At 55.3% G+C, this 17129-nt stretch overlaps 1 protein-coding gene across 1 annotated transcript; it reads right to left on the bottom strand.

Moving 5' to 3' along the window:
• Positions 1-419: 419 nt before the first annotated feature.
• On the bottom strand, positions 420-9881 carry GDF6 (growth differentiation factor 6). Its single transcript, XM_090137822.1, has 2 exons — positions 9486-9881; positions 420-2871 (listed from the first exon to the last, which is right to left on the bottom strand). The coding sequence occupies exons 1-2, from the start codon at positions 9811-9813 to the stop codon at positions 2003-2005; spliced, it is 1197 nt and encodes a 398-aa protein (XP_089993948.1). The 5' UTR covers positions 9814-9881; the 3' UTR covers positions 420-2002.
• Between the last annotated feature and the right edge of the window lie 7248 nt (positions 9882-17129).

A 17129-nucleotide genomic window follows, 5' to 3' on the forward strand; every position in this document is an offset into this window, starting at 1 on the left:
AACACACGCCAAACAGAAATACTCCTCTGGAAGTTGTAAAACGACCAGGAATGGGGCAGGGCTCTTCCGCAGGACTCTGAGCTGCTGCAACGCAATCAGCATAACCCAATTCCACAGCCTTTGTTCAACACCCGTACGGTGAGAGCACTTTGCCAAGGGTGTGAGAGCAGATTGCGACCCGGTAACAATCCCAACATCAGATGAACCGTTTCCTGGCACTTGAGATGAAGTTTTTCTGTGTGTTTTTGCTGTACTTTTTATGGAGTTTCTTTTTGCAACAGAGACTCAGCCCCCAGGCTGCCTGCACCCTTCCTCTGCCCAACGTGACGGGGGGGTTCCCTGCCCGAAACCACCGCCCAGAGAACAGCTCCTCATTAGCTGAGACACAACCGGGAAAGGTTTAATAAATACATTACCCATCGCAACAAAAATAAATATCATTTATAAAACATCCGTTATCTTTCACTCGTCAGCATAATACAGTGCATGTACACGTGCCCAGTACAGATGAGATTTACAATCGGCCGCCCGCATCGCCCCACCCCACGCATTCCCCCACTGACAGCACCACGAATCACCACGTTGAATGGAATCAAAGCGCGGCTCCTTTGCGTTTCTCAGCCATTTGTCACAAAGCAAAGGTGAAAGCGAGAGTACAAAAAGTCCTCGCATGGGGAGAACGGCTTCAGTGCTCCGGATCTGGGGGGGAGGGAGGGGTCGGTCTGACAGCGGCTCTTCAGCTCAGCTCTGCAGCGTTCAGCCCACGTTGGGAGCTCAGAGCTGCTGAACCGAAGAACGGAACATATAAAAGCAAGCTGATTTTTTGCCACAAAAAAAAAGTTTAATAATACAGTAATAGTTGGAGTACCGTCCGGTAAAGGTGTATGGTAAAAAAAAAAAAAAAAAAAAAAAAGTTCTGAGTATGAATTCACCTCGGGTAATTTGAGCGTCGTAAATACTTGCATTATAGTGAGGTAGACAGTAAAAAAATTTCCTTTCTCCGTTATTAGCACAGAATTTAAATCTTGCAATAATATTTTAAGGAGGCGATAATGTTAGGTAAGGAGGAAATATCTGATTAATGCTTAATTCTGTACAACTCAAATATAAACTTTTCCAAATATTAGACATTATAACATTTCGAGTGCATATAATGTTTTGTACAATAACAACAAGAAATGCACGCTGTTCATCTCCACTTTGCACTTTCCAGTCCGATTAAATAAACAAATATTTACAACTTTTATATGAACAACGGTGCATCCCGAGCAAAATGTGCATTTTAAATTATTGCTCCTGGTCGAGTCTTTTTAAGTTGCATTTTTATCACTTTATATTATTATTATTCTCTTCTCTCTTTTTTTGTTAGTTTTTTTGTTTGTTTGTTTGATTGATTGATTCCCCTTCCTTCCACCCCCCTTCCCCCCACCGGTTCGCAGCTCTGCGGCCCCACAGCCGCCCACAGCGATGCCCGAAGGCACCGAGCCCGCGGTGGCAGCGCAGGGATCGGCGCGTTCCTTTGCCGGAGCCGCCACATCCGACGGCTTTTCGTCTCTTTCCCCGCTCACCCCGTCGCGCTGTCCGTCACGCCTCGCTCTTATCACAGCTTTTCGTCGCTGCCTTAAAATGTCACCCATCCGGTAATCACAATCTCGGCCATTCTCTCTCTCTGTCTCTCTCTCTCTCTTTTTTTTTTTTTTCCTTTTGATGGAGTGGGACGGGCTGTTCCAGGCCCGTCACCCCGCAGGAATGCGAAAGAGAGCGGGCAGGAACGGAGCAGCCCTTCGCTCTGCCCCTCTCCCTCCCCGCCCGTTTCTGGCCCTATCTCCCCCCGTCGGAAGGGCGGCCGGAACGCTGAGAGCCCCGGGGCGGGGTTGCGGCTCGACGGACGCCCGCCGGCCCTTCCCCGCCCGCCGCTCTCCGCCCCGGGCCGCTCCCGGTCTCCCTCCGCCGCCGGAGCGGCTCCGCCAACGCGCAGCCCCCGCCGAGGGGCGGCCGCCCGCTACCTGCAGCCGCACGACTCCACCACCATGTCCTCGTACTGCTTGTACACCACGTTGTTGCCCGCGTCGATGTAGAGGATGCTGATGGGGGTCAGCTTGGTGGGCACGCAGCAGCTGGGCGGCGTGGAGCCGGGGTCCATGGAGTTCATGAGGGTCTGGATGATGGCGTGGTTGGTGGGCTCCAGGTGGGAGCGCAGCGGGAAGTCGCACACGCCCTCGCAGTGGTAGGCTTCGTACTCCAGCGGGGCGATGATCCAGTCGTCCCAGCCCAGCTCCTTGAAGTTGACGTGCAGCGGCTTCCTGCTGCAGCGCAGCCTCGCCTTCTTGCCGTGCCTCTTGCCGTGCCGGCTGGCGAAGGCGGTGCGGCGCTGGCGCCGGGCGGGCGGGCGGCGGGCGGCGGGCGGGGGCGCGCCCAGCTCGGCCCGCAGCTCCCCGAGCAGGCTGCGCCGCCGCGCCCGTGTGAACACCACCAGCAGCGCCCGCTCCTGCGGGGCCCGCGGCCGCCGCCCGAAGCCCAGGCCCCGCAGGTCCAGCCAACGGCGGGGCGGCGGCCCGCGGGCGGCCGAGGCGCGCAGCTCCAGGCACAGCCGCTTCCAAGGCCGGCCCGCCCGCAGGCCTTGCCGCACGTCGAACACCTCCCAGCCGGCCGCCGCCGCCGCCCGCGGGTCCACGCTGCGGGAGTGCAGCGGGCGCGGGGAGAGGCACGGGAAGAGCTGCAGCAGAGGGGCGGCGGCGGCGGGCGGCGGGCGGCCGGCGGGGGGGCGGCGGAAGAGCCGCAGCTCGGCCCCCACCAGCTCCTCCTTGTCCGAGAGCGTGGAGACGTCAAAGAAGTACTTCTGCCGCCTGAGCGGAGCGGGAGAGAGATCGTCTGCGGGAGAAAGGAGAGGGGAGGTCAGTTATGCGGGAAGGGGAAAGGGGAAAGGAAGAGGAGAGGAGAGGAGAGGAGAGGAGAGGAGAGGAGAGGAGAGGAGAGGAGAGGAGAGGAGAGGAGAGGAGAGGAGAGGAGAGGAGAGGAGAGGAGAGGAGAGGGAGAGGAGAGGGAGAGGAGAGGGAGAGGAGAGGGAGGGGAGAGGGAGAGGAGAGGGAGGGGAGAGGAGAGGGAGGGGAGAGGAGAGGAGAGGAGAGGAGAGGAGAGGAGAGGAGAGGAGAGGAGAGGAGAGGAGAGGAGAGGAGAGGAGAGGAGAGGAGAGGAGAGGAGAGGAGAGGAGAGGAGAGGGAGAGGAGAGGGAGAGGAGAGGGAGAGGGAGAGAAACTGAAAAGACCCACATCATACGGGATGCTCCACACCAGAGGAAGGACATGGCAACCCAGCTCCATGCACTTCCTTGGCCCACCGGCCCTGCAAGCACTGCAGTGCATGACCAGCAATGGCTTTGTGTTTGTATGCAAACACAAATACGCATATATATACACATACACATATATATACATATATGTTCAGCTCCAAGAGAATGACCTAGACTTCTTTTTTGACACATGGGCATACAAAACACAGCTCACAAAGCCAACGACATTCTCCTGAGTTGCTTTCCAATAAAATGTTTACAGCCCAGCAAACACAGAAATTCCCCAAGCCCTCGCTCTCCCCAGAAGCCAGTAAAGCCCCTGTATATTTCAACAGTAAAAGTGTCACTGTAGCCTCTGTTGGGCCGCCCCTCTCCGGTTGTCCGTGCTCGTGTATGCTCCTGAGACAGAAGGAGACCGAAGAAATACACAGCCCACGGTATTTATTGACAGCAGAGGTCAGCGCTCCTCCTCATCAGCGTATTTCACAGCCTCAGCTCCACCTGACAGCTCCGGGGGAGCCTCCTGGGGGGGAAGGTGGGAGGAACAGCGGCACGACTGATGCACACCGAGACCTTCAGACGTGACACGGCGCTGTAGAACCTTACGCGGCGCAGCGCGCAGTGACTCAGCGCGGATTAACGCTGAGCGTTCCCAGAGCCCCCAGCGAGGACACGGGGCGAGGGGGCAGAGAGTTGTTGGGGCAGAAACCCGCCTGCATTTCCCCAGCGAGCCTCGAGGGAACCGCATCAGCCCCTAACGTGGGCACAGCCCCATCCCTACCGGGGATGGCTCCAAAGGGCGATGCTCGCCCCGCTCGGTACAGCCCTTTGGGATGCGGTGGAGGCGGGGGGCTGCTCGCCGCCCCGTGTCCCACGTTGCAAAGGCTTCAGTGTGCCGTGTCGAGACGGGGACACGGTGATAGGAGAGGTGCAGAACTCGCCCCGATCCATCAGTTCCCGGCTCCTTTCTCGGGAAGGGGCAGCGATCGCGGCTGTATCAAAGCAGCAGCCTCGAATCCCATCAGATAAACACGATTTATTCCCTCTCGTAAGCGAATAATTCCAGATGAATACATACTCCTGGCCCGCTCCCAGCGGGGCCGAGAGGGTGGGAAAAGAGCGGAGGGAGGGGACACAGTGCGGCATCACCGCCGCCCTCGATGTGGGGCGGGGGGGGGGGCGGCCCCGGGGTGGGGGTGAGCTGCGTCCCAGCGCCGCGTTCCCACCGCACGGAGCGGTGCGGAAACACCGCGGCCGCCCCTCCGCCTTTGTGCGAGCACCGCGCGCTGCTCGGGACCTTTCCTCTGCGCTCCCTTCTGAGCGAGGGGGCTGAGAGACGCGGTTTGAAAAGAGCCGCCCGCCTGGGGCTGCCCGACCCTCGCACGGCGTTTCCTTTTTGTCGTTACTCCAACGAAGGGGCCGGGCAGCTGCCGGTATCCCCCAGCTCGGAGCACCCCCGGCCACACAGCCCCTCCCCGCAGGCACCGCGGCTCCGAGGCGCGCCGGGGGTTAACGAGGGCTACGCGGAGTTTCCCTTTTCATGGCAGATCAGGTACCGGGCTCTGGGCCAACCCATCGGGGCTGCGATCTTAACTTTACATCACTGCAAATTATACCCAAACCGCATTCGAGAAGAATTTTCCCATTCCTAATTCTCTTTCAAGCCGTATTTGAATTCGCAAACCAAAAGCACGTTGGAAGTTTAAGAACCCTTCGCAGACGATAAGGTGAAAACGGGCGCATCCGTCCCGCTGGGGCTGCGGGCATTCCTCGGGCGCTGCCAATCCCTGCGGGCCGGTCGCTGTGCTCCCCAGGGGGGACTTTCCCGGCTCTCGGCCCCCCCCTCCGAACGGGCGGCATCGCCGCCGTTTTCTCTTACGGCGCCCGACGAGATTTCAATATTTCGTTCCCTTCGCTATCGAGTAACCGGGAGAGACCGCATCTTCCTCGGATCTAACGTTGCCAAAGCCCCGAGAAACGAACAGAGGGCTGCTTCTATTCTCCTTCCGCCAGCAACGTACCTCTGTTCCCCTGCTTTCCCGGCCCCTCTCCGGAACGGCCGCCTCCGTTGTGCCGCGGCCCCCCGGCCCCGCTGCCCTCCCGCCGGACTCCGGGGATGCGCCGGGGCGGAGAGCGGCTGCACGGAGGCTGCTGAGTGCCGTGGGGGGCCGTGAGAGCTGTGCCCTTCCCGTCCGCTGTTTTGCTATGAGAAATCGACGAGAAATCACTGTGCCCCCCCCCCCCCCAAATAAAAATAATAATAACTAATTGTATAGATATAGATATCTAGATATTCGAAATTCGGAATCCCTGAGCTCGGAGCTAAGAGAAGGAGCACGGGGACGATTTGAAGGAGATTTCTGAGCGGTGTACGGGAAAGCTCCGGCAAAACAAAACACACAGAGCTGCCCTCAACCAACGAGGGCTGGGACGGCCCCTTTCGCCCAGAAGCACTCAGGGGCTCTCTTCACTTGCAGCGCTGGGATCGCAGGGAAACGAGCATTTCGCCGGCAACGGCTCCTTCTTTTTTTTTTTTTTCTTTTTTTTTCTTTTTTTTCTTTTTTTTCTTTTTTTTTTTTTTTTTTTTTTTTTTTCAGTAGGGCTAAAGAGGGAGGAGGCAAATGAGAGCAGCGAGGCGCTCCGTGCCCGAGCCCGCAGCCGGGTTTGAGCTCCTCGGGCTCCGTGCAGCTGGTGGAACTGAGAAGTCCTGGAGCGAAAAGCTCTCTTTTCTCTCTCTAAAGAAAAAAACATTAACTAAAACTAAAAATAAAACCACAGCCTCCTGTCAGCCTCACCGGGGGGAATCCTGGATTTAAAATAATAATGATTTAAAAAAAAAAAAAAAAAAAAAGGAGAGAGAAATTATGAACCGAGCAAACGATCGGTGGTAGGCACGGATCGAAAGGGGACACGGGGCGGCTTTGGAACCCCTCCCCTCCCTCCCAGTCCCTTCGGGGCGAGGATCCCCGCGGAGGATTCGCAGAAGGGAACAAACGGAGGGAAAAAAAAAAAAAAAAAAGGGGGAGGAGGTAGGGGGGGGGAGAGGCGGGGGGGAAGGGGGGGAAACGGGAAAAAAAATGAGAAAGAAACCTCTTCCGAAATCAGTGTTTTTCACAAAGTTTGCTCTCGCAGCGGCTTTGGAGACGGTCTGCCGCCTCCCCAGCCCCGAGCAGTCCCTGCTCCCTTTGCTCCGATTCGGTAGAGCGGTAGCAGCACGGCCGAGCCGAGCCGAGCCGAGCCGAGCAGGACCGGGCCGGGCCGAGCCGAGCCGAGCCAAGCCGCTCTCTCCTTCCCCGGGCGCTCTGCTGTGTTTGGAAGCGGCTGCCGCAGCGCTCTCCGGCCGTCTGGTCTGCATTAGTGTTTTTATAAGGGGCTCAAACAAATCGAATACAAGGTCACCAAATAATTAACAGTTGTGAATTCCCTCCTTCCCCATTAAAATGCTTCCCCGCTTATATTTCATTTTCCTCTTGCCAACGACAACACCGCCTGGGCAAAGGCTCTGCGCAGATTGCGGTGCGCTGCAGCTCTCGGTCCACCCAGAAAGCCGCTGTTTTGCATAAACGCTCGGCACGGGGAACTGCGAGCGGGATTTGCTCTCTCCTTTCTGCCGCCGATCGCAGCTCCTGCGCGGGGCTCTCCGCTTCCTCCCGCCCCCCGACAACAGCGGTAAAACACCGCGTATCGGACCACCCCCCTCCTCCCTCCCGTCCCCATCGGCTGCACACGAAGGCGTACAAAGGAACTGGGGAGAACGAGATTTCGACCTATTCCCGTTTTCCGTTTTCCCGGCTGCGGGAGCCTTTAGGACACAGAAGGGCACGAAGGCACGAAGCCCCGCAGCCCGCCCTATGGCACCCGCTCCCCTCGGGGCACCCCCAGAACCGCGCTCCTTCGCCCGGGTTCTGTTCTCGGTTCACCCCGCGTCTTAGGGGTTCGCTGTTCGCAGCCACCGCTTCCCTTTATTTCTGCCCTGCCCGGTGCAGCCCCGCAGCCCCTAATTGTAGAGCGGAGTGGCAGTGCTGGGGGTCCCGGGGCCAGCGAGAGCACCATCTGCGTTTTAATGAGTTACTTCATGTGCCAACAGCAATTTTCCTACATTCAGAGAGGTCCTGTCTGATCTTGCGACCGTAACAAAGGGGGGTGGGGGGGCGGGGGGTGCGAGAGGGAACGGGGAAGGGGGGCAATCGCAGAGCTTTTCCCCTCTTTCTGTGCTCTTTACACTGAAAATCTCCATATAGACATACATATGTAATGCAGCGGCGCGGCTTTCCTTCCTCCCGACACAGCCTGAAAGCGATCCTGTGAGCTTCGGGAGGAAGGAAAGAAAGAAGAGGTGCGGAGGGCTCCCTCGGTGCCCCCCAGCAGCGGGGCCGACACTGCGGTGTCCCGCGGTGCCCCACTCCCGTGCAGCCCCAGCGGCTCCGTCCCCGCGCAGCGCTGCGCGGCCGCTCCGTCGGTGAAGCGCAGCCCGTCCGACTAATTGGGTCAATTTGGGCGGCTCTGCCGTCTGCAAATGAATGGAGAGAACCTTCCCCCCGCTTCCCCCGAGCAAAGGCCGTTCATCAGCAGCAGCGCTCCAATTAAGCGGGCTGGGAGCGCACGGGGAGGTGGGCAGGAACGCGGCTCCCACTTCAGAGGAACGGAAGCTCTCTTGAAGTTTTTGGTGATGTGCCATTGGCTGGTCCGCTTCATTATGGGAGACCAGACAATATTCGCTATGTTATGACATGAACACTCAATTAGATCACTGAGTTGAAATACTCCAATCAGTGGCTTGATGCTAAGCAACCCTCGGAAGGTCCAGCAGAAGGTCACAGCCCGTGACACATCAAATCAAAATCAATGAGGAAAAGTGAGGCTTTTCCTTCATCAGAGCAGGACTTCTGGTAGCGAATCGCCTCTACCGGAGCAGATTCTCCCATGCAGCGCAACGAGCTGCGGTTGTTACATTGTCTTTCTTCTGGTGAGGACGATCCCGAGCGTGGCTGAATCCCCATCAGCCCCCCGATTTCCTTCGGGAAAAGCGGCTGAGGTCGTTTTTAGGGCTGAACTTCGAGAACCTCACGCCTGGCGAGCCTCCCCCCGCGCGCACCTTTCCCACAACGACGCAAAAAAAACGCCCCCGTCGGGGGAAGGCGGAAAGCAAAACTTCTCGTCCTCCTCCGTCCATCGGAAGCACCGCGGCACTGCAGCCCCCGACGGCGCCCCGAGCACTGGGTGTGACGGTGGGACGGGGGGAGGAGGAGGGAAAGCGTGCCCTTCCTTAGGAGCCACCGAGTTAGTTCGTCATTAACCAGGATAATGTAATAATAATAATTATAAAACCTTAATAAATAAGGAGAGGCGTTTTGAGGGAAGGGAGTTTCTCTTTTCCTCCAGATCCGCACGCCATCTCCGCCCTCGAGCTATAAAGCAACGAGAGAAAAGCAAAGCGGGAAACCCGGAGGTGGCAGAGAGGTCCCGGGAATCCTGCGGCAACACTGCTGCCTGCGGGAAGCTGGGATACCGGCCCGGCCCCGCCGCCCGCCCCGTCCTACCTGCGTCCCTCCTGGCCCCGGAATGGATGGAGGCGGCCCCCGCATCCGGAAAGTGCAAAGGGCGCGGGTGCGGCCCCGAGCCACGCTCCGTCAGGGCACGTCGGGGCGCGGCAATACCCGAGCCCCGGGGCTCCGGAGCGGCTGTGTGCCTGCCCCGTGTACCCATCGGGCCGGACCTTTCCAGGTGACCCCGACGGCGCAGCCCTACGCGCAGCGAGTTCGAGCTTTCTATTTGCCTTCCAGCCGAAGCGATAAGAGAGATCCTTTCTCTCAGGCGGAAATAAAGCAGAAGAACGATGTTTCCGACGCTGCACTTCCACCCGAGCTGCTCCCGCAGAGCGGGGGTTGCATTTCCCCGCCTGGTGAGGGCTCGGGACGGCCACGCGTGTTTTCCGCACCACCATCTACGGCCACCGCAGAGCGGCTTTGCTATGAAACAACACAACGCGATGCGCCGTTTACTGACAGATCCGCCTTTCTGCGCCCCGAAGGGAGATAAGAAAGAAAAAGAATAGAAAAAAAAGAAAAGGAAAAAGAAAAGAAAAGGAAAAAGGAAACGTTGTGAGTGGAGCGGCGCCGGCTCCGCGGATCGACAGCGCTGCGGACGGGACTCCAGCCCCGGGGTGCGACGGGGCGGGCGGGGGCACAGCACCTACCTTGTCCTCTGTCTACGAAACTCGTGATGGTGTTGGCCGACTTGGAGGACTGGAAGAAGCTGGCGTTGATGCCCAGTTTCTCGGCGACGGAGTAGGTCCTGAAGAGGGACAGCATGTACTCGTGGGGCTCCGCCCGCGGAGGCGTCCGGCCCCCGGGCTGTGCCCCCTGCCGCGGCCGGCTCTCCCGGGGGGATCGCGGAGCCCTGCGGCCCCGCCCGCCCTTGGCCAGCTCTGCGGCGGCGGGGAGGGAGGCCGGGCGGCAGCAAGGTAAATCCCAGAGGAGGCCGGCGAGCAAGGCGGCGGAGAGCAGGGCCCGGCGCGCATTCATAGCGATCGCGGCGGGGCGGCGGCGGCCCGACGTGAGGCTCCGGCGGCGGCCCGACGTGCGGCGGGGACTGCGCGGCGGAGCGGCGCGGAACGGGGACTGCACCCGGGCGGGCCCGGCCCGGAGCAGCCCGCCCCGCCCCGCCGCCGCCCGGACCGCCCCGCCGCGGACCGCCCCGCGGGGCGGGCTGGGTGCCCGAGACGGCCGGGGGCGGCGGGGGCTCGGCCGGGCCGAGGAGAGCGGCTGTGCCCTTCGCTCCGCATGGATGGGAACAGCGAGTCGGGGGCTGGGGTTTCGGGTGTGGGTGTGCTCAGACAGCAGGCGTGGGCTTGGTCCTGTTGCCGTGGCTATGTTCTCAGAAGCAGAATTTGTCACAAGTGGGGTCTCTCGAGGAGATGTGCCCTGCAAGTAGGCAGCTCCAAGGCAGGGCCCGAGCTCTGGGAGCAGAGGGAAAGTGCATGGGTGAAGAGCTGCACGCTGTTGTCTTTGCCTTAGAATTGCCCCCAAAGGCAACCACCCCGAGAAGAGCATGGTTCTGGCCTGTGGGCTGGGAAAGGCGTTGACAGATTGGCAGCACCTGGGGAGATCAACAGAGCAAGCAGGGTGGAGGCCCCTGTGCCATCAGAAGGACTCACCCATCCCTTTGCATTGGGCTTTTCAGAGAGATGCATCCCACAGCAAAAGACTTAACTTCCAAATGGTTGCATCCAGCTGCAGAGCTCAGAGCTATAGACAAAGTGAACAAATTGGCATTTTCCCACCCATCCTGCTCACTCCTTACTGCTTCTCGACCTTCTTCTTGTCATCCTTTCCAAACCACTGCACTCTTGCTTCCTGCAGCCCCGTCCTTCCTCCTGCGCTCCACCACATTGTTGCCCTCTGTCCCATGCTGAGCTTTCTGCTCTCCCCAACTTCTCCTGCTGTCTTCCATTCCTCACTTCTTCCCACCTCTGCTATCTGTCCCCCCCCCCATCAGTTCTGTCACTGATGGATTTTCCTCTCCTTTCAGTGGGAGATGCTGCAGCTCCAGGGACACGTGCAGGGACATGCAACAAATGCTCTGTCTATAGCAAATAAAGGGAATGTGTCATAATAAATAAAAGGAACTTGACATCCCTGACAGTGCTCCTTCATCATCAGCAGTTCCTTGTGGGCCATGCCATCGTACCTCAGACATTCTTTTCTTTTTCTCACTGCTTCTCATGTTCCACCCAGGGAGGGCAGCTCGTGCCTGGGCTCTGGCACTGCTCCCAGAGCAGGACGTGCACATAGGGTGAGGTGAGGAACAGGGTGCAGGCACCTGTCCTTGTAGGCCCTGGTTTGCCATGGAGACCTCAGTGCCACCAATGGACAGATCCTGGGAAGGGTGCCAATGGAGATGGGGACAGCAAGGGGACCTCCAAAGCCAATGAGAGGCTCAGTTTTCAAGTTCTTGAGACAGCTCCACCAAGGATCAAACTGATGCCAGGGGCAGGGGCTCACCTGAGCTAGAGAGGGCCAGTCCTTGGCTTGTCTGCTTTATGGTAGGATAGGTACTGAGAGATGTTGGGAGATGAGTTATGAAGAAATTGGGCTACAAAAGAGTATCAGTGACAGTGCACAAATGAGGCAACGTTTCTGTAGAATCAGTTCCTGCACTGCTTCATCCTGTTTTTTCACCCCCTTTTATTTATTGTGCTTTCGCTTCTCGTGCCTTTTCCCTGTCTTCCCATCCTCCCTCTAACTATTCCCCTTCTTTTCATCCACTGTTCCTTGCTCTGGGACCCCCACACCTCCCCTCCCATCAGCTCCACTTCTCTGCTGCCTCACTTTTGTTTCCTCTGCTCCTCTCTGCTGTTCCCATCCTTTCCGCCCCTCACTTTGCATTTTGGCTGTTTTTTCTGGCCATGACCCAGTTCCTTCCGGAGCCTTATCGCTCCTCTTTTTGTTTCCTTCTGCCCCCTTGGTGCCCTCTCCGCTCTTTCCACGCTCCTGGCTGCTATCTCCCATCAGCTGCCCAGCTCCAGTTTCTTCTCTGCCAACCAACTTCTGCCCAACCCGAGCCCCCCAGGCTCTTTCTTTTCTGTAACGCTGCATTTCATTGTCCTATTTTTCCTTTTCTGATATTGTTCCATTCCCACATCCCCTCCTTGTGGTCCCCGTGTGCCGCACAGCTCCCACCCCGCTGAGTCTCAGGGTCCCCTACAGCTCCCTGGGTGTCCGGCCCTTCCTCCCTTTGTCTCTCGGTCTGTCTCTCCATTCCCCCTTTGTTCTCTGCATTTTCCCCCACCGGTCTCCTCTCCTCCCAGGGGAAGGTGGTTTCATACTAACGCAAAGCTGCAAGGGTCGAGTGGTCCCGAGAGCCGCCTCCATCGCTCTGACTTCAGTCCTACCTGTGCTACAACCGCTTGTGCTGCTCTTTGCTTTATGGCAGCGTCAGGCCCCGCTGCTCAGGGTGTCCTACTGACATCACAGAAGACAATGCCATTGTTCAGGAGCATGCAGTTAATTGTCCTGACAGTGAGCTAAGTGCGTGGTGGACTGAGAGCACGCAGTGGGAGCGGGGCCCTCGGCACTGCTGAGGACCGGCAATGTGGCCGCTGCCCGACGTCTGGATGTGGGATGGTGTGGGGTAGATGGGGGCATGAGTTCTGGGAAGCAGTGCCAGTGGCACGCAGTGGCCCTGGGGCTCAGTGCACTGCACAGTGGCAGCAGCGGCACAATGAGAAGCCGGAGAAGAATAATGGCATTTTTTAAACTGATTTCCTTTCCGGTTTTCTCAACAATAAAAGTTGGCCACTTTTCAGTTTATAATTGCATTATAGATATTGTGTAACCATTCTCTATTAGATACACTTTTAAACAGAAGCGATTGGGCGAAGCCCTCTAAGCTGTAGTTTTATGAAGAGCTTCCCCAGTTCCTTTGCACTGTAACACACCACTTTCACACATTCCAAGTTTTTTGCTTTCTGTCAGTTTGCTCATCCTGGAAAAAAAAAAAAATAACGAAATACCAGAAGCAACATTTGAAAACTAGGAGACGGTTACAAGCAAAGGTAAATTTCTTTTGCCCTTGGAAAGTCAATCGAGATTTCTCTTGTTATAGTCACAAAGTGAGCAGCAATGCTCAGGACCTGTGCTAGAGGCTGAAATCCAGCCCTACAGATGTGGTGCCCTAAGCAGCACTCATTGCATCTCTGCTTTGTGGGCTTTTGTGAGATTTGCTGAGATGTGCGAATGGCATTTGCATAGAGATGTGTGAATGGCATTTGTGTAGAGCCGATCCATTTGGATCCAGCCTTACTCCCTCTGAATCTTTTTTTTTTTTTAATTATTTTTTTGACTGAGAGACTGTGGTTTATTTTAACATGAACAATCCATGAATGGTCCACCACTTATTTTCATTTCTGTGCAATAAAATCTTCCTCTACCAGGATGACCAGTGAATCTACCCAGGCAAAGTATGTGCTCCTTGCCCCTCTACCACAAAGAGCTGTGCTGGAATCACACAGTGAGGATGCACGGATTCCTATGGGCACAGACTGTGCGCAACGTTCCCATGTGTTGCCTTCTAGGAATGCACTGGTCCCGGCCAGCCCCAACATGCAAATGGGACTCCTTTTCCAGAGACCCAGAGCTGAGGCGTTGGACCCCCATTGCTTTCAGCTAAAAAATACTGAACACCTCTGCTTCTTCGTGGCAGTGCTGCTGCACAATGCCCTGCACCGGCAGGGATATTTGCACTGCGCGGGGGATCGCGGTGTGGTGGGAGCTTGCTGGGGACCTCATGGTGCAGGATTGCCATAGGGCTGCTCCTTTCACTTCTGCCTCTGTGCTGGTATTTCACAAGAAAAGCTGAGGAAGGAACAGGGTAACCCATCGTGACGCTGCTGCTTTTTACGGCTCTTTATTTTGCCACGAAGCAGTGGCAGCGGCGTTTCTCTGCAAACTCTCTGCGTTTCTACACTAGATTGGAACCACATTGTCTCTCGCTTCCAATTAACAGTGTAATATATGGACATGAGGAGGGGAGCAGCTCCTGCCTTCTTGGAGCATCCAAACAGATCCCGGAGTCGGGAATCAAACTGCAGCATGAGAAAGTGAGGGTGTTTGTAGCATCAGAGCGGTCCTCACTGTGCTCGATCTGGGGCAGAAAATGAAAATTCTATAGGAAATTGTCTTTCCTGTTTAGGATCAGATTTGTTTTCGAGAAATTACTGCTAACTTTGTAAACATTAAAATAGAAGCAATAAGGATGTGAAATTTCACACAGGGGATCTACAATGTTTGTATAATTATAAGCATATGGTTTCTTTACATGAGGTCTCTGTTAGAGTTTTATTTACTGCTGCTTTGGGAAAACAGAGGTTCTCAAATTCACTGTTTATTTACATGTATAGGGAATGTCACAATCCCCATTAACCTGTCATAATCCGTAGTTCTGTTTCGGAGCTCCAGCTCTATAAACTCAACCACCGCTTTTATGATGGTTTCTGATTTCTCGGCTGTGCCATTAGCTCAGAGCATCCCTGTTCCATTCCTTGTGCCACCGCTGCAGGATGTGGCCGATGCCATTGTGGTGCCCAGGCAGGCAGAGCCAGCTGCCACTGCCAGGGGCGTAAAGGAAAAGCTTTGGTGCAGCCCTGTCTCGCTGAGGAGCTTGGTGGCATTCGCAGTCATTGTTTGCTTTCACTCTGACTTTCTGCTAAGCCACCAACACAGCCCGGAGGAGATCAGCACTTTGCTTCGGTGCTGTGTGCCCACAGCTCCGGATTCTGCGGGACACAAAAGGAGCTCAGCCTTCATTTGTGGGCTGAATTATGCTATTTGTTGTCTTTAATGCTCAGTGGCCATATGTCCGGAACTGCTCTTTGTCTCAGTGCAATGTGTGCAGTAACATACAAGCAGCAGCTTCTGATTTTAGAAAAAAAAAAGGGGCATAGTTGACAGAGATGTATTGTACTTTTTCATTCTACATGACGACATTTACAGATTTGTGAAATTGGATTTAACTCTGCATGTGTGTGTTATTTCATTATTTTTTGTTGGTGAACACCCAGCCGAGGCTCCCAGCATTGGCTGCAGAGTGATGCTTGCTGCCATGCACGATCTCATCCACAATTCTGCCTGCAGATTAATGTGGACATATTGAAAAGTCCTGTAGAAAAGTCCTGTCTTAAAAACAGAGGAGGGACTCTTTGCAAAGAAATGCACCACTACAGTTTGACTGGACAATACAAAAGGGTTTCTTTGCATCCTTTTGTTTTACAATCCCTTCTCCACTCCTCTGATTTCCCCTGCTCCACTTTCATCACTTCAGCCATGTGCAGACACACTGAGGAGTGCAGCAGCTGGGTTCTCTTGCAGGCCCTGCCCATAGTGGGGGCTTAGAGCTGCACAGTTATCACTTTGTTACCAGGACAGGTTCCTTTGCCCTGTGGATGCTGGGATGCAAGCGAGTCGCTGAAGATGGGAAGATGGGTACCAACTCCATCCATGATCACACAACAACCATAATTTCCCTGCATCTCTCCTTGTTGCTGTTTCTGCCCTATCACTTGTTGAAAATGAACAGCCCCATCCAAGGTGTGGGAGGGAGCCTTTGGGGAGCATGTCCTCGCAAAGCAGAATCCCCATCAAGTCAGTGGCAGGAGCAGTGAGTGCTGAGCTGGGGGACATGGGGAGACATAGACAAAACAAGTCCTATGCTACTGTCAGCTCTTGTGGGAATTCCACTTCTTTCTCTATTTCTTTTTTTTTTTGTTGTTGGACCCTATCTCACCAAATATCCTCATATGCTGAAAAGGTTCTCCTTCCCTTCCCTTCCCTTCCCTTCCCTTCCCTTCCCTTCCCTTCCCTTCCCTTCCCTTCCCTTCCCTTCCCTTCCCTTCCCTTCCCTTCCCTTCCCTTCCCTTCCCTTCCCTTCCCTTCCCTTCCCTTCCCTTCCCTTCCCTTCCCTTCCCTTCCCTTCCCTTCCCTTCCCTTCCCTTCCCTTCCCTTCCCTTCCCTTCCCTTCCCTTCCCTTCCCTTCCCTTCCCTTCCCTTCCCTTGGATCCATTCTGCCCATTGAGGCTGTCCCATCCCAGGCCAGCCCTGGCATTCTTGTTCCTCATCCTTCCCAAATTAACTGTTATTTTGCAGAGTAAAAGAGGATTAAACAAGTAGTAAGATGTTATCATTAGAAGCTTCCTATTAAACTATTTCTATAAATACTGGCACAGGGAGGACACAGCTTCCTCAAGCTCCACACATTAACAGCTGATGTTTCCTTAAACACTGTCCGCAAAGCATGTTGGCTGACCCCAATGTTTATCGGTGCTCCCTCACAAACCCAGACCCATTTATTTTAAGTTACTCCCATATTTAGTGCAGTAGTGCATTACCTTCTACATAAAACTGCCCCATTAATTGAGTTCCCCAAATGATTTTCATCCCCACAAAGGCAAAAGGATGAAACCAAAGACTGCTGAGGCTCAGTAGGAAGCTCTCACACAGCAGCACTCAGCAAGCCCCTCTGGCCCATCGTGTGTCCTGGTGCCTTTTGCAGTTTAATTATCATTTTGAAATGCTGAGCTGCTCTGCTCCTTCATGTCTCCTTCGCACAGAGATGACACAAACATGGGAATCCCATCTGCAGGAGCTCCCTGTGTGCCGTGCAGCCCACAGTTAGTGGCCACGTGTGTGCCTGGGGATCAGCTCCAGGCTCCACGTTGTAGAGAAGGAGCAGGCACGCTGTGACTGCTAAGAACAGGCTGTCCAAAAGGTGTTTTATTAACTGAAGCTGGGGGAGAAAATGAAACTGAAAAGAATACGACCGCATATTAAACTACACAAAGTGGTCGTGACAACTGGGGATCTCTGTATCGTAAAACTTTAACAGCTGGATGCAATCAATGGGGATTTTCCTTTCTTTTTTTTTCTTCTCTTTTCTTTCTTTCTTTTTGGTTAAGCTTAAGAAAGAAAAAGGGAAAACAAGAGAGCAAAGCTTTGTCGTAGCCGAGCAAGCTGGTGGTGCAGCTCAGCATTCTGTGCTCACCAGCAGCAGCTGTCATTGCTGCCCTGCAAACCCCATCCCTCCCACACCCGCCCCACGCCGTCCCATCGTGGGGCAGCAATCTCACAGCAGGAGGTGCGCAATATCCAGTGAGCAGCGCTGCGAGAATGGAAACCAGAGGGACGTGCAGTACAACTAAGATTCTCCAGTGGGAACACCATTTTCAGATCATACCGAGTAATTAATTAACATCGTATACGTATTTTGTTTTGCCTCAGAGTTCACTGAATATAATTTGAGCCTGAACTCCCATTGTAAATCTCATAGTACTTCTTCAGCAACAGGA

The sequence above is a fragment of the Phasianus colchicus genome, chromosome 3 (genome assembly GCF_987193195.1).
Source record: "Phasianus colchicus chromosome 3, bPhaCol1.hap1.1, whole genome shotgun sequence".
Lineage (NCBI taxonomy): Eukaryota > Metazoa > Chordata > Aves > Galliformes > Phasianidae > Phasianus > Phasianus colchicus.

What these genes read in the sequence shown, in the direction of transcription:
- GDF6 (XM_090137822.1), bottom strand. Translation starts at nt 9,813, where the DNA reads ATGAATGCGCGCCGGGCCCTGCTCTCCGCCGCCTTGCTCGCCGGCCTC. An exon ending in TTTCGTAGACAGAGGACAAG is followed by an intron (nt 2,872 to 9,485) that starts GTAGGTGCTGTG and finishes TTTCTCCCGCAG; the next exon opens with ACGATCTCTCTCCCGCTCCG.